This window comes from Stegastes partitus, unplaced genomic scaffold (genome assembly GCF_000690725.1).
Source record: "Stegastes partitus isolate 25-593 unplaced genomic scaffold, Stegastes_partitus-1.0.2 Scaffold39, whole genome shotgun sequence".
Lineage (NCBI taxonomy): Eukaryota > Metazoa > Chordata > Actinopteri > Pomacentridae > Stegastes > Stegastes partitus.
In genome coordinates, this window is record NW_007577770.1 from 738184 (window position 1) to 754320 (window position 16137).

The 16137-nt window shown below is 39.1% G+C and overlaps 1 protein-coding gene across 2 annotated transcripts; it reads right to left on the reverse strand.

Moving 5' to 3' along the window:
* Nucleotides 1-547: 547 nt before the first annotated feature.
* ubl3b (ubiquitin-like 3b) lies at nt 548-12107 on the reverse strand. 2 transcript variants are annotated; one of them, XM_008304012.1, is made up of 6 exons: nt 11950-12107; nt 11246-11356; nt 7815-7923; nt 6828-6914; nt 3747-3824; nt 548-2110 (listed from the first exon to the last, which is right to left on the reverse strand). In XM_008304012.1, the coding sequence occupies exons 2-6, from the start codon at nt 11270-11272 to the stop codon at nt 2058-2060; spliced, it is 354 nt and encodes a 117-aa protein (XP_008302234.1). In that variant the 5' UTR covers nt 11273-11356; nt 11950-12107; the 3' UTR covers nt 548-2057. The 2 variants fall into 2 exon arrangements, with proteins under 2 accessions (XP_008302234.1, XP_008302241.1); XM_008304019.1 differs by lacking the exon at nt 11950-12107 and adding an exon at nt 11700-11803.
* Between the last annotated feature and the right edge of the window lie 4030 nt (nt 12108-16137).

A 16137-nucleotide genomic window follows, 5' to 3' on the forward strand; every position in this document is an offset into this window, starting at 1 on the left:
AAAGCACAAGAATATATTTTTTTTAAAACTTTTTTGCTTTGTTTTACTAAAGGTTGTTGTTCAGCGGTGCAAAATTGAACTATATATTTATCCTTTCCTTTTGGTTCAACTTAGTAGAGACTGGTTTAGTATGAACCTGCAGAGATCTTATAAGAGAAAAGTTATAACCGAACATAGTGCGTATAATTAAGAGTCTAGTATGGAACTGGGACACAGCTGGAGCTGAAATAATAACGGAATTTATCAATTATTCAACTGACAAAAGAAAATCATTGGCAACCATTTTGAAAATTGATTAATCATTTATCCTTTTTTTTTAAGTGAAAAGATAAAAAGATTCTCTAGTTCCAGCTTCTGAAGCCCCAGTATCTGCTCGCTGTCTTAGTTGTCCTTCATGGTAAATCCAATATTTCCTTGGTCAGATTAAGATTGAAAACTGATGACATTTAAAAGTGAAAACATTCATCAAAAACAGATTCAATATCTATATGAACAATCATACAGTGCTGGACACAGCTGAGAAACAGTAAAACTGAATGAAGAGAAGTTGCCTTATGTAAAGATTTATTAATTTATAATACAAGCTTTTATGTAGACCACATTGCATTTTAGTTTTTACATTTATTCATACTGAGCTAAACTTCATAGCAGTGACACTGATTGACAAAAACACAAACCAAAAGACACTCAATGGAAGGAATCAAAAGGTTTCCGACTGTTTCTGAAGAAACCGCAGCCCATCAACACTCCCAGTGCACCACCTTTCAATTTTTTAAAGACCACATGCCCTCACTAGTCCTCATACAGTATGCCACGTGCATCACACACCCTCAGACACACTCGCACACAAACTCACCCACACTAAAATTCAACAAATACCTATACACAAGATAAAAATTGATATATTTAAATTTCAATATTAATGATATTACTGAATTCCACGATAAAAGGCAAACAAGAAGTAAAGACAGCATCCAAATGAAAAGGAGGTGAAACACCGCCGAGACTTTCCTATTTACCCTTCATCCAAAAGGGAGAAACTCTCCCTCCACCTTGTTTTCCGCGTCCAGCAGTAGAGATGGTTTCACGCCGCCGCTCCTCCCTCTCTTCTTCTACTGCTTCTTCTGTCTGCGTTTAACTGGCCGCCAAGTCGACTCCCGTTACGAGGGAACATCGACAGTGAGTAAAGTCTCCACCAGAGGTTCAAAACGCCTCCTAGCGATCCGCTGAATCCTGTGACTACATCTTTTCAAGCCTCGCTGGGAGTCTGTCCCCGTTTCTCGTGGACCCTCAGGTGTTTACACGTCCTGATTAAAAGTCTTTTCCTCGTTGGTCCACCGCCACGAACAAACGAAATGCAGGTGATGGCTCAAAGGCCACCGGTGCTGATACAGACCGAACGGTTCAGTTAGTAAGAGGCAGAAACAGTCAATGAGGAGGATGGCACGTTTTCTACCAATTAAGGTCTGTTCATCTGACTAAAGAAAGAAGAGAAAAAAAGCCATGAGGGGAGAGAAGATGAAACACAATAAACACTTCAGAATTAACAGACTGGTTAAGTGCAATGAGAGGGTTAACACCATTCAGTAAGACCTGGGGAAACATCCATGTGACTAGTAGGGAAGGGTTAAAGCCCACATGTCCTTTATAGCACTTCTGTTTCCATGAACAGCGAGGGTCGTTTTCTCTACATATGACAGCTCTTTAAAACGCCTCCAGCGGTGAAGACATCCGCGGGGGAGCGTAGGTATTGTTCAATGTCGTGATCTTCAAACAAAAAGGAGCAACAACAGCAAATTATGCTGATAGAGGAGAAGTTCTGAGGGGGCAGAAAGTGAATATATTGGCACAAAAAAAAGAGAAAAGCCTCAGATTGGAGTTCAACCAAAGCGAGTGACGGCCCCAAACACGCTTCCTGCGATTTAATCCAGAGCTGCAGCTGACGGGACGACGGGCAGGACAGAACGGAGGGGGAGTGTGTGCATGTTCATGTGTGTTGTGTTGTGTGTGTTGTGTTGTGTGAGGTTGGGGTAGGGAAGGGAGTCGTTTCCGTTGCTTTACAAGAGGAGGCAGCAGTTGCTCTCTGTGGTTTTTTCTCTGTTCCTTTGACCTACAAAGACAGCAGAGACATGAAGAGGTGAGATAACAACCTACTGGCACGACATGAAAGCAGTCACATGTAGGCGCACAATTATGGCCTAAAAGACGATCACAATCTGTTTTGATCAACAATGACATCACGATTATTCATCGATTTTAGTAACAAAATGCTTTTTGGGGTTGTTTTTTTTTTGCACTTACACATTTGAACAATTTGTGCATCAGGACAAAATGCATAATAATCTTCACCTACATTCATTGAATGTCCTGGAGGCAAAACATGAATACATTTGGAAACAAAAACATCTCACTGGCTGAACAACTGCTTATTAGTAAACTACAGTGATCCTTTAAGGGCTCACATGCAGGCTACAGCTGGCTGGGCGGCTGTGCAGAGAAAAGCTTCTAGTCTCCACTCAGTTGACATAACCAAGTACAAATTTACAGATTTGAAGCCAAAAGCAAGTGATTTTAATCTATCTGGACTGTTTTCTAGGAGTGGAGTCCGTATTTAAATGTCACTGCCACAGATGATCCTGTTCATGTAAACCTCTGAACCCATAACCTGCCCGGGTTTGAAAGGAATTGCCAAAATTACAGCATTTGTCAGAACAAGAAACTTTAAAAACAGAAAGACTCATCTAATTTTCCTTGAACTAATCATGTGTGCCTTTTTGTTTTGTCAGGAAAATTGTGATATTTAATAAAAATCACTTTATTCTACAAGTCTTATTTAAAAATGTTGGCAAAAATAATATGTTTGCTCTAACCAGATTCTGTAAAATTAAAAAAATAAATAAAACCTGCACTCAGTGGAGCAGGGAAACAAATAGTCACCGAGCTGCAGGCAGGTGACAAAAACTCTGCAACTTCTCATCTGAACTGCAGGCTGTGTTTTCAGGGAGCAAATAGCAGACAAGTAGGGAAACCAAATATAAATGTAAGTAGCAAAAAGCTATAAAATGTTGAGCCACCATTTCTGTGTTGATTTTTTTTGTTTGTAAAATATAAAAATCTGGGGGGGGGAAATCCTTTTTAAAAGAAAAAATAATTAATAGCATTATAAAACTGTGTTATTCTGCACAGAAGACATGTTTGAGTTCCTTCTACTTCTATCCATGATTGTGCTGTTCCCATAGAGGTGTAAGACTTTACAGTGCAGAGAAATATTTGTCCATAGTAAGTGAAAGTGTTTAGAGGGTTACTGCAGTGCAGCAACTCAAACAGGTGTGTGACCAAAGATGACCTATAATAAGAGTGACATTAGGTGTTCTCATGTCAAATGTACACAAAATGAAACCAAGCGATTTTATCCACATATACACTTTCCTATGTGTAGAGCATTTAAAACATCAACATCACAGTCAAGTGTGTGCATTTCATTGGTGACGGTGATTAATATTTGAATTACTGTGCAGCCCTCAGTGAGGATTGATGCTACATGATGGATATGAAAGAAAATGCACAGCATCGCGTGTTTTGATCCAATATGTCGATATTTGCTGTTCTGTTTTACTCAGATGAATGAGTTCATCAAATGTAAGCGCAGGAATACAGCATTCCCTCTGCGTCACATGACCAGACACCACCGTCACACAAGACAATCTAAAAAAACAAAAGACACAGAATACAGAAAGGTTCCTCACCATGAGAGTTGGGCTCTGGAAGAGTCTCTCTGGCGACCAAGTGCATGACGGTCGTCCGGCCCGGAGGCAGCTTTAGAGCTTTACACATAGAAACACATCATCATTCATTGTGTTAGTATGTATGCTTATGTGGTGGTAACTCCTGTAAAAACAACACTTGTATGACGATTAACAAACAATTCTCAGCTTATTGACAAGACAATACTGAGACAAATTTAATTTATTTTTTTTGTTTAGGGCTGCAACTGAAGACTATTTTTCTTTTGATTAAACTGCCAACTATTCCAACCAATTATTCCATTAACAAAAGAAAACACTTCGCGGTAGTTTCGCCTTTTTTGGTGGTGCATCTTCCAAAATAGCACTTGTGTGTTTCCCTCTGTAGGTGCTCATGCGTTGTGCTCATGCATGCCATCGAAACACTTCATTATTTTGTGATCATTTAAAGCATTTGCATACGTGTCTTCGGAAACTTCTGCGCTAAACTGATTTGGCGGTCTGTTGCAGTTGTGATTTCCTGTGTCATTGTATTGTGAGAGACATCATGACTCAGCAATTACACAGAGATACCACAGATAAGTTACAAAGAACTTAAGCATTTCAGAAAAAACAGATATGCATCGGATTTAAAAATTGATATCAACAGTTTTCTGCGTCATCAATTGTGCCGACTGATTGCTGCAGCCTAAGTTTCTTTATTTGCATCTTACAAGTGGAATGAAAACACTCAGCAGTGTCACATTTATAGAGCTGAAAACCAGCTGTATACACACGTTAGAATTCATTACTCTGTCACTTATCATGTTTTATTTCTAATGTGAATTGTTTTTGCTTTATTTGTGTATTCATCTCTCAGTGAAAATGCTGTGCCACACTACTACTCATCACACATATTTCTATAATATTGTTAAAACATCGCTGTTTGTGTGTTCATAATCAATGAAACATAACAATCTGACTGGCTGACATTTTGCAGATACATAAGTATGACACACACAGCTGCTATGGTGCAGTTGAACAGAGTTTCACTTCCCCTTAACTTCCATGAAAGAGGGAAACGGCTCACATCTGGTCAAAGTTTGACTTCTCCTGCTTCCTTGAGACTCGTTTTGATTGCAGGAGAACGTCCAGACAGTGAGACTGACCTCTCAATAAGGAAAAATAGTTTGTATTCCTATAACTGCACGGCGACATAATCCAAGCTGTGGAGAAGGGAGGAGGTGTGGCGAGTGTGAAGACAGTGGCAGAGGTTAATGACAGCGACATGTTGGTTAAACACTCTAACTTAATGGACAGCTGTAGTTAACCTGCCAGCCATGCCAGCAGTTCTTGTTTACAACCCGACTCACACTATTCCCTGTCCCACCTTATTATCCCAACACCTCGAGGATTACAGTCTGACTGCAGCTTCACAAGTGTTTTGTCCTCTGACGGTCGGCCCACTTAACTCTGAACCGGCCCGTCTGACTGAGGGTCAGTAAGTCTCAGGACAGGTACAGGGCAGCAAGTCCATGAGTTCAAAAGTTTAAGGAGATTAAAATAATTAAATTAGGTGTTCTTTGTTACGTTGCTGCTTTGTTTTGACTCCGCTGCTCATTTGTTAAACTGCTCAAGTGCAGGAAGACTGTCACCACGGCAACAGATATGTTAAATTTGTCATATGCTGCATTTGTGATACTGAGTTAGTTGGACGTTTAGCTCTGTAAGTGAAGTTACATACATACTTACAGTACATGCTTATATCACTTTTTTTTGGCAAACACTATGAAATTCTTGGCTGCTTACTGATCATAACACCAGACGAAATCCTTCAATTGCATCTGTGTCTCTTCATCTCTACTGGCTTAAAGAAACACATGTAACAAAGCCAGTGAAACCATCTGCCTGTAATCCTCAGCACAGCTTTATAGAACCTCAGCTGTCAACATTATGGGGTGGAAATGTTGTCCAAATGATTTATCTTGACATTAATGAAAAAAGGTAAAGACACATGCCTGCACACAACTTATGAACACAACAGAGATTGTATAGGTCAAGTATGCACGCACACTGTTTTGTGTTAAACAGACCTAAAAGAAAAACTTTGCAGCTACATTTGAGTTTCTCACCACTCTTTCTTTTTGCACTTTAAATTACACTCAATACTTCAGGATTGTTCATCACTATGCAGGTATTACTGCATCTTAACTTCATTACATTCTAAATTATGTCAACCTGTCAAGGTAACATATTTTTCTTTAATTTTCAAAGGCGACAAACAAACATCAGTTTTTGGTCTCCTATATTAATAATAATCGCCATCAGCCTCAGAAAAAAACATGACGGTTGACCACTATTTCATATAATCCAGCATTGTTTTAATGTAAATTCTACATATTTTCCTCAACAAATAACAATTCCTTCATAAAGAATGATGTTCTCTTTTAACCAACTGCAGTAATGCCTTCTCTCTGTTAGCATATCTGTTTGTTTATTTTTTCTTTCTCTTCTCTATAGTTTTGTAATTTGACTTGAAGGTTGTTCCACCTCACTGATTAAGGAGATATGACGATTTATTGAAAGAATGAAAAAAAAAATAGCTGATCGTTTGAAACATGTAAGTAGCTCAGCGTCAGACAGCTGAGACAAACATGCGCTGTCAGGTTCTTCCAAGTGTTTGTGGCAACTGAGGAATAAATGCACACAAACGAATTGACGAGGAAAACCTTTGGCTGATGGCAGCCCTCATTACTATACACACTTAAACTATGCAGATTATCTAGAGTTTAAAAAAACCCCACAAAGAGTGGAGTAATCAAATTGCAGGTGTCATTGCTATTTAAAAATTTACAGAGGTGATCCTGAAATTTGGCTTTGAAAGCTGACAAATAATTATATGAACAAACTCAGCTTACTAGAATTTTTTTGAAGCGTTCATCCACGTGACTGGAAGAAATTACCTTCACTTTGTGACCTAACTCTGAAAACTTAGCAAACTCCACTCAGAGTGTGGCTGTGCAAAGGCTTCTTTGTCTGTGAACAGGACTGTTTGTAGTAGGACAAATGGATAAAGTTCACTGTCTGGTTCAGGGTCGGTCTTACCTCCCAGGGTAACGTTGCCATGAAGGAAGCGTCCCTGGAAGATGAGGCGCAGTATGCTGGGACTGCTCACCCTCTCCTCCTCCCATCCTGCAGCGAGAGGAAGAACAAGTACATTACTTACTGTGACCACACTGGTACTGATTTTTAACTGATATATGGACGTTTCACGAGTTCCACAAACATCCAAAGACAAGACAGTAAAAGAGTAACTTGGAGGATGATGAATTGTAAAATACCACAATGTAGAGCTAAATATGGACAATCATCTCTCTCCATGAAGAGCTGTCAACTCTGGAACATATTACAAACTGAAATCAAATTATTTGGACAATAATGTCCTCTACAACAAAAGGTTAAGTGCTGGCTAAAAGGAAACTAGAATTGTAGCCATTTTTAGCTTTTTTTTTCTCTCATGTATCACAATGAATGTGTTTTGTTATGAATATTTCATTGTACTTCCATGTCTCTTATGTAGTTTGCTTTTATGAGAACAAAAGTTGTATAGTTTAAACGTTACTGTGTATGCAAAAGCCCAACTTGCGATAAATTACCTATAAACATTGCTAAAACAGTGATCATGATTCTTTTCAAAGTAGCTCAACCTTGTTTGCAATCTCAGCACTGCTAGTTCTTGTAATTTATCAGCCAGCCCATTGGTTCAAGTATATCTGCAATAAACTAATATGATGCTACTTCAGAAACGTTGAAAATGTCAATCTGAGTTTTCATAGTACAAGACTACATCCCTTAATGATTGTTTTATCTACAATCCAAAGATATTCAGCTTAGCGACATAAAAGAGTAAAGAAATCAGAATAGATTTACATTTAAGCTGCTGGAATCAGACAATTTAGACTTGTTTTCCCTCCTTTTAAAATCATTCCAACACATTATCAAAATCATTGGTGTTTAATCTAACAGTTACAGCTCTATTTAGTCGTTCAGTGTTAACAATATTTAAAGCAAACTGAATCCTGTAAAAAGTACCTGCAGGCCAGTTGTCAAATACATGCTTGGCGATGTCTGTGGCCGAGTCATTCGGGGAGAATGTGAAGTCTTGCGTTTTGCCACTGACCAGGATAAGGCGGAGGTGCACCTAAAACAACACACAAAAACATCTAAACATCGGTGCATAGATAGGTCGCAGCAGCCAACACAAACTCCAAACTTCCATTAAAATTCTTCTCGATTAGTCGTGGTGAAATCCCTCCACTTCCTCTAACCTCTTCAGACATGAGGTGACCTTCAGAAGGCTGTGAAGAGACAGGCATTCCAGTCTAATTAGATTTATCCACACCAGATCTCCGCCCTTTGAGTGGGCGACTTCATTCACTGAGGGCTTACACTGAAGTGAGCCCCTGTTGCCAGAGACAACAACAGATAAGGGTGGGGCTGAGGGGGAGAACACTGGCCCTTTAGTTCCAGGGTGCTGCTGCTCCTCTCCGGGCTGTCGGCCTAATGCGATAACCCCAGGTGTCCCAGACAGCTCTGGGCCATGTTATTAAATTTACATGGCCAGTGCGTAGCCCCGAGGGGGACCGCGCATGTGTGTGGGAGGGTCTCTAACAGTGGGGCTTGCTCCAAATGTTATCCTTTGGGCAACTACACAAACCAATCTGTTTATAAATAAATAAACAAAAGGAGGTCCAACGGGCCTTTCAAGCGAAATATTACACTAACATCAGAAAAGCCATGTGGGACACTGCACATTGTTTCTACAACACATAAAAATAAGACAACAATTATTGTATATGCAAGTCACAACCATGCAGTACAAAGTGCTTTTCTTTACCAAAATAGATGTGCATTGTTGTCACGTTCTTATGGCCAAACTGATTAATTTAGTTCAATTGTTAGGTCAAATTTGATCAATCTAAAAGATTTTTGTGTTGCTTTATGTGCTTTGTTTGGTGGTTTTATGAGAATCAAGTTGTATATTTTAATTTGACTGTTAATATAAAAACCAACCAGTGACAAAAAAACACAAGTAGCAAAGGCTATAAACTAAACTCTTTCCAGCACATCATTTTCATGCTCTGTATGATGTGAGTTTAAGATTTGCATAAAATTATAAATATAACCAAATAAATTTACATGATGCAGATTGTGAGCTGTACGAAGGGGTTTGTTGCTTTGTATTGTTTGCTGTCAGTTGTTTGCTTCTGTGTAATTTTATGTAACTTTGCAGTATTTTTTTGTTCAAATACGTGATTTGTAACTTTAAAAACCAAGCAATCAAGAAGTTCTTTGACCAAACAGAAGCATGTTAAACATGTTTTATCATCACAAGTTACTTTATATTTTCTTTACTGAAACTCCCATTTGTTTGTGACATCTTTGATATGTTGGAGAAACTTTAGCCAATGTAAGAAATTTGAATAAACTGAAGTTCAATGTCCAGGTGTAGCTCCTTTAACTGATGCTGATTTCTAAAACCGTTGCACCTACATGCGTTGTCCTTATAATTATGCTCTTCTTTTGTATATGTCAGGCAGCAATCAATAGCAAAAAACTTGTAATCATGATTTTATATTAATTTCTCCACCTCCTTTATACTGTATGTACAGTCAGCACACGATGAGGATTGAAACATCACTCTGACCTAAATTATTGATCCATTTTGGACTTTGCTGTCTAATTTATGCTGCTCCTTGCTAATCCATTATTCCATCATCTCCAATCAATCATGCCGCTACTTCAAAAAATTAACTAGGTTAAAAAAATAAAAATAAATCCTATTGACAGACATCAATGGGACATCTCCACTCAAGAGTCAGAACTGACAGATGGGACTACTTTTCCCCGACATTTGCCCTTCTTAAAAAGGTGTTACATGAACTTTCTTTGGTTCACAAATCACAGAGGAGAGAACAAAGAGACTTAACCATGAGGTGTGACGTCAGGGAGGGACAACCCGACTCTCTGATCTGTTTACAAATACAATCCCCCTCTTGGTCGTCCTCTGCCCTCCCCGCCCCCCTATGAACTTAATAACCTCAATGTGGGGTTACATACCCATGTCATCATTAACAAGCTTTGTCCCCATCCCTTTCATCCGCAACAAAATAACAACAGAGTCAAATCTGCCTGGTTACCCATGGCAACACCATGCATTGCAAATGTTCTCGAGGTTCTCCAATCCAAACAAAGGCGCTAAATCTTTCGAACACAGTTATGATTACTTTTCTAAGGGCTAACATGGCTACAAAAGGTTTATCCTTTCTTGATGTCGGTCAAGTTTCCTAAAAACGCAGGCAACCACAAGCTAATGCCCCAGGATAGCTGACAAAAAAGATGATCCTTTAAATGGTACTCTGCTTTGCTGTGGGTTTTTACCTAATGTCTGTATCCTCGATAAACCATCTGACAAGGTTTTGATCAAATATAATGTAAAACAATGCTATGACAGGAAGGATGTGTGCTGTTAATAGAAAGATGGTTGTGTTTCAATGGCTACAATATAAATCTAATTACTTTCTCAAGCAAGTGAACATCTGTGGTTTAAGAAATGTCATAAAATAGTTAAAAACACCCATCACAATTTTCAAGACTTCTTGTCAATGTCTTCAAACATCGTGTCTGGTCTCACCAACAAACTAAAACCTGAAGTAATTTACAATTATGTAAAAGACACCAGGACCATAAATGTTCACATTAGGATGACAGAAACTGCAAATTTGGACTTCTGCTGAAAAAATATATAAATATGCTTGCAGGTTGATTTCTAACACAGTCAGCACAAAATGCTTCCCTGTTATTCACATCAGTGCAAAAAACATGACTGTCTCACTGAGCCACATAAAATGGTGCAACTTATCTTTGATGAATTGTTAAATACAATTATTTATTATACCCACAATCTCTTTGTTACACATTTCACAATGCCATTTTTTTTGCAAGCATGACTTTGTTAAATATTACATTTAATGGAACACTACAGGTTAGAGCAACAGCTGCCTGGCATCATAATTAAAACTGACCGTTTTTCTCTGGATAACTTCTACTTTTGTTTCATCTGTTTGTCTAAATAAGTGCTGTCTGCTCCTGTAGTTGAAGGGGGGCAGGACGTAGTAAGAGGGTTCAATCAATTGGCATGTAAACCTTGAAAGGAAAGTAGGGCAACGTTTTAACTGAGATTAGACAGATGGTGTTCACAGGAACAGCAGTCACTATCCCAGCTAAGTGTTTGTGGGACGTTGGCTAATCCATAGCCACCCCCACCCCTAAACCAAAACACCTAAATGATTTTAACTTGGAAGAAATGTTTATGTAATGTTTTAACACCATGACAGCAAACTATATTAACCATTGATTGCAATGTTTAAATAACACATGATCCCAGCACACAGACACATCCACCACGACACTGAGTTGCTGCTGTAAAGTGATTTAAGAAAAGGTGGCAAAGCCTCACTCACCATATCAAGATCCCTCTGGGTGGTCATGGCTCAGCGAGGATGAAGGCCGTGGACGTGGAGCAGAGAGGACAGGACTGGTGTGCTTCAGCTGCTGGAGACGGGGCCAGAGCCCTGACACAAACAACACCAACACTGTGAGCCTGCTGATTCCCACAGCCTGGCACCGTAACTGCCCAGCACACAGCTAATGATCCATAGAGGCTAGCATGTCGCTACAGCTAATATCACAACACTATCAATCAAACGTCAAAACATGCACACGATTGATTAGTTAACCGAAACCACATAGGTATTGACAAAGAGGCGGACTTCGCTGTGATATAGCTAATTAAATACCAAACTTAGCTGCTCAGGTAGCGACGACAGCGACGAGCTTGGTAGCTTAAGTCAGATTCCAACAGTTAACCAAAGCTAGCGAGCAAATGTTTCATATTCACATAGATTTAGTCATTACCACTAACAAGCTCATTTGAATGCCGTAACTAGTTGATGTTGTAAAGTAGCTGGGAAATATATCTCCTCCGAGCACCGCACAGAGCTTCATCCGGATATATGTCGAAACAGAGTCCTGCGAACAGAGCAGGCTTGTGCTAACGTTAGCATTAGCTGCTGAGTTAGCTTAGCTTACAGCAATACGTCTATCGCAGGCTAGCAGCGGGCTAGCTGGCTAACAAAATATGCAACGGCGAATTTTTTCACCTCACCTGCATCTGATGAATATAACGGAATTTTGCATTCAGTAGAGTTGACGACTCAGCAGAGAGCGCTATTCATGAGGAAAATATCGAGTGCAGCTGGATATCGTTATGGTTGACTCTGGGTATCGGTGGCTAATGGACGGGAAGACGCCGGATGTCAGCTGGTTGTAAACACAGACAACAACCGCAAAGGCTTCTGGGAGTTAAAGTCCACGACGGGTGAGAGCTGCTCTGTGACGTTTAAAAACGTTTCGGGAAACTGTCTGCGCAATGTAGTGTATTCAACCTGATCACACATGTAATAATAACAACACAGTACATAATACAGTTGATAATTTGACATTTCTTGTATAAATTAGACGCCTGTAAACCAAGTAAGTCTACATTTATAGTAACTGCCCAAAAGAGGCCATGCTTTGTCAATAAATAAATAACAATTAGTGATAGAGATTTTGAGAAGAAGAATGTATCTTTAAACAACATGAGTCTAACAGGTCGATTCGTTTCAATACTAATCATTAAAGTGTGTTTCTGGCTTTGGAAGCTTAAGGTCCACTAAGTAGTTTTTTCCAGGAACGATCACGTGGTTTTCATCAGCAGATTGAGTTTGTTCAGTTGTCATGACATCTGAGCAAACATCTTGAGTTAGGATTTCCTATCAAAGTCCAAATGAAGTTTTGGACCTGTGATGCTGTGATGCAGCAACACATTGCACTGTATTCATGATCGTTTATTTTATTACTGTTTATTTTTGTTGGCTATGTCATAAACTGACACCGAATAACAAACAAAGGGGTGTAACAAAGCAAACAGAGCTTCAGAGGAGAGTAAACACACACAGTCAACAGGAAAATGGAAATGATTCAATACAGATTCAAATATTTTTGACTTTGTTTTTTGGTGCATGGTCTATTCTCCTGCAGTGGTTTTTTAAGGACTTCAAAATGAGGCAGATGTCAGTTTTTGTTAAAGGAGTAAAATAAGTCATTATTCACAGAAACATGTTTGTGGTAAAAGCAAGAAAACTGCACCTTACTAATCAGCTGCTATTAGTGCAGCAAATTGAGGATACATTTAAACAATTTCATTCATGCAGCTGATGATAAAAATGCTTATCAGTGACAACACATCTAGAACAAACAGGTCTGAGACAAACAGATTTTTTTTTTTTATAAGCCATTTGTCAAGTTAATCCTCATGGACCTACAGTCTACTGACTAACAGCAGTCAGTTGCACAGCTATCAAATTACATTTTCTGTTGAGGTGATCCACACACAGATGTTAAATGATGTCTGTGACTGTGTCTGGCTTTTCCTCTTTTGAAACAGGATCAATCTGAAGCCTAACACATTGAGAACACTCTTATGTTTCAGCAACAAGTGAGACAGATGAGAGTTGGTGGGATGCACAGCCTGCTGGTGTAATTGTACAGCCAAATTCATTACTTGTTGCTGGATTGTAGAAAATCTGTTAATATTTAACATTTAACTTAAACCTCAATATGTCATGACATTTGCACAACAGATTTACGTAAGAGTAAAAGTTACAATATCTCTTTCCAGTTACTTTTTAAAGCTGATTACAAGTTGTATCACATTACCCAAAGTGTAATAAGACATTGAGATTTTCTCTACCGGCTATAAACAGGTGCCAACCATGTCGAGTCTGACACACAGACAAAACCTGCTGACTCCACATGAACATAAGGAACAATATGCAGGTGGGTTCCATTACCTGCAGATCACATCCTTCCTGTGAAGGACCTGTATGAAGTGAGTCATCTTGAAGGTACAGTCTGTTATTTTGGACCCTCAACATCCTTTGCATATGTACAGATTGTCTTTTGTCCCATCAACTATTGTCTCATGTTGTTGTTTTAACAAACTATAAGATGTCATCATGTTTCTCTTTCTTTCTCCATGATTCAAGTGACAGTGTGGGAGACATGGCGGTTGTACTGTGTTTGTATAAGATGTATGTATTTGTGTTGGACTACTGTTGGTGAAGCAAACTGCCCTGCAGGTACATTAGCATTTTACGCCGCTCTGTCACAAAATGTCCAAGAACTCAGAAATTCAGGTCTTAAATTAGGAAAGTGTGAATCTCGATCGAGAACAACAACTGTGATGACTCATGTTTTACCAAACTTTCCTTGCTGATGCATTGTGGCCAGAGGCATGATTTCATTACCACACTCCTGGGCTGATATTTTCATGGAGTGTCACCTTCCTCTTCTGTGAGCCTTGATACTAAATATCACTTTTGTGATTTTTACAATGTAAAACAAGTTTAAACATAAAGAGGACCTGTCTGAAACTGAAGTGAGATAAAGCACAATTGGTAATAGTTTGCATTTGCAGAATGAAGTACGATCATTTGTTACTCTTTACGTAGTGGAATTTCCCAAGAGATGTGCCTGATGTTTTTGTATCATGAGTCACAAAAGTTATTCTCAAGCAATTAACCATCAATGGAGGGATGTTAACAGCATGATGATACATAAGATATAATGTGGAACAACTGGCTTGTGTACTGTGCAAATACAAACCTTTGGTAAGATGTTTTTTTAAATGTTGGTACAACACCTCTAATCATATAAATTATATAGCTGATTGATCTGGGGGGAATCATTCCTGAACAGTCTGATGAATGTACTGCATGTAGATGCATTCCTCCATTCAGCTGCATGAACCTTCACTTCCAAAAACATAAAGTTGTGTCAGTGGATCTCATGTAATGGCACCAATGCAATTACTGTTTCAGAAAACAGGTACAGTGTTCAGACAAAACACACCAAAGCAGCTTTACATGCCCTGCTCAACCTAGTTAACAACTGGTTAGCAGTGGACCAAGTGATCCTTGATGAACTAAAATACATCTGTTACCTGCCTTTTCCTGTGGAGGGTCACAGGAGGCTGGAGTCAGCAGACACTGGGTTAGAGGAGAGGCAGGCTACATGCAAAACAGGTCAGAGTGTTGAAACAGAAGGAATAAAATAAGATAGGAGGAGCTTTTTCTGACTCCTTTCACATGCAGCCTTTAATTATGAGCTCCATCAAAGTGTAATGTCAATTTAAGCAGATACATCATAATGGATTTAACAGCCCCCTTGTGTTTAGTTTAAATTGAACTAAAAGAAGATCCGCACAGGCAGCAGTGAAGGCCCGGATCACCCGTGCTTACACTGATCCACCATCTGGGGAAGAGGGTGTAAAAACCCAGCAAAGAAAAAGCTAATCAACATATAAGAGAGGCACAGCGCTGTGGTGGGTCCTGCCCGATTACCGTCAGACAACACATGGTCTCTGGTTCCTCATGTTGATCCCACAGTATGTGCAATTAGTTTAATCATAGTAGAGCGACAGGCAAAGTGGGTCTGCACCTGGATATCAGACACCTGGAGCCACTGAAGCGTTTTACACAGGAAACCTCTTACCGGCCTCATCGCAGCCATGACTCAGCTAATGAGGAACGTGGAGGATTTAAAGGCAAACATTAAAGGTGGAGATTAAGTGCAGTATCGGTATGGGTGTGTTACTTTTGATCACAATGAGCAGGAAGCCACACGAGTATTCAAAATGAAGTAGGATTAGTACACAGAAAGCTACAGTATGTGGAGTTTAGAGCACAAACTATTCAGACATACTAACCTACAAACCATCAAAGAACAGTGGTGGAGTCAGTGCTTTCTCACAAGTTTCCTTATTTACATTTCACTGTTCATTACTCTTGTGTTATACAAAGGACCGGAGAACAAAACACACAAAAAATCACTGAACCCTGCTATCTCAGAAACAATGGTGTCTAGTGACAAGGAAAAAATGTACCAAGCAATGCTGAATGCTAGGATAATGTCTCTAATCAAGCTGTGACTCTTCATGTTATCACCTAAATATATGCAAATGGGATGAAATCTCAAGTCAAGTATTCTAATGTAAATGATTTCATTACATTTATTTCAAGATAGATATCTGTCGTGTGAGTCAGCAACATTTTCAACAATGTAGACATGTGGCAACATAATCTCACTTTAAATGTACATTTACTACCTCTCTGGAATTTCAACCACGTTTCACAGTATTCATCAATGAATCAAACTACTGTAGCTTACTAATAAAGACTATAAGATGTGGTTGAAGACTTGTAAAAGTTTTCATTATTGTGTCACTCAAGGTCAAGAATGGACTTCAATG

Bases quoted from the DNA above. Each gene is read 5' to 3' on its own strand.
- ubl3b (XM_008304012.1), bottom strand. From the start codon at position 11,272: ATGACCACCCAGAGGGATCTTGATATG. The intron at 7,924-11,245 runs GTGAGTGAGGCT...GTGTTGTTTTAG, and splicing joins CCCAGAGGGATCTTGATATG to GTGCACCTCCGCCTTATCCT. The intron at 3,825-6,827 runs GTAAGACCGACC...CTATGTGTAAAG, and splicing joins TGGCAACGTTACCCTGGGAG to CTCTAAAGCTGCCTCCGGGC.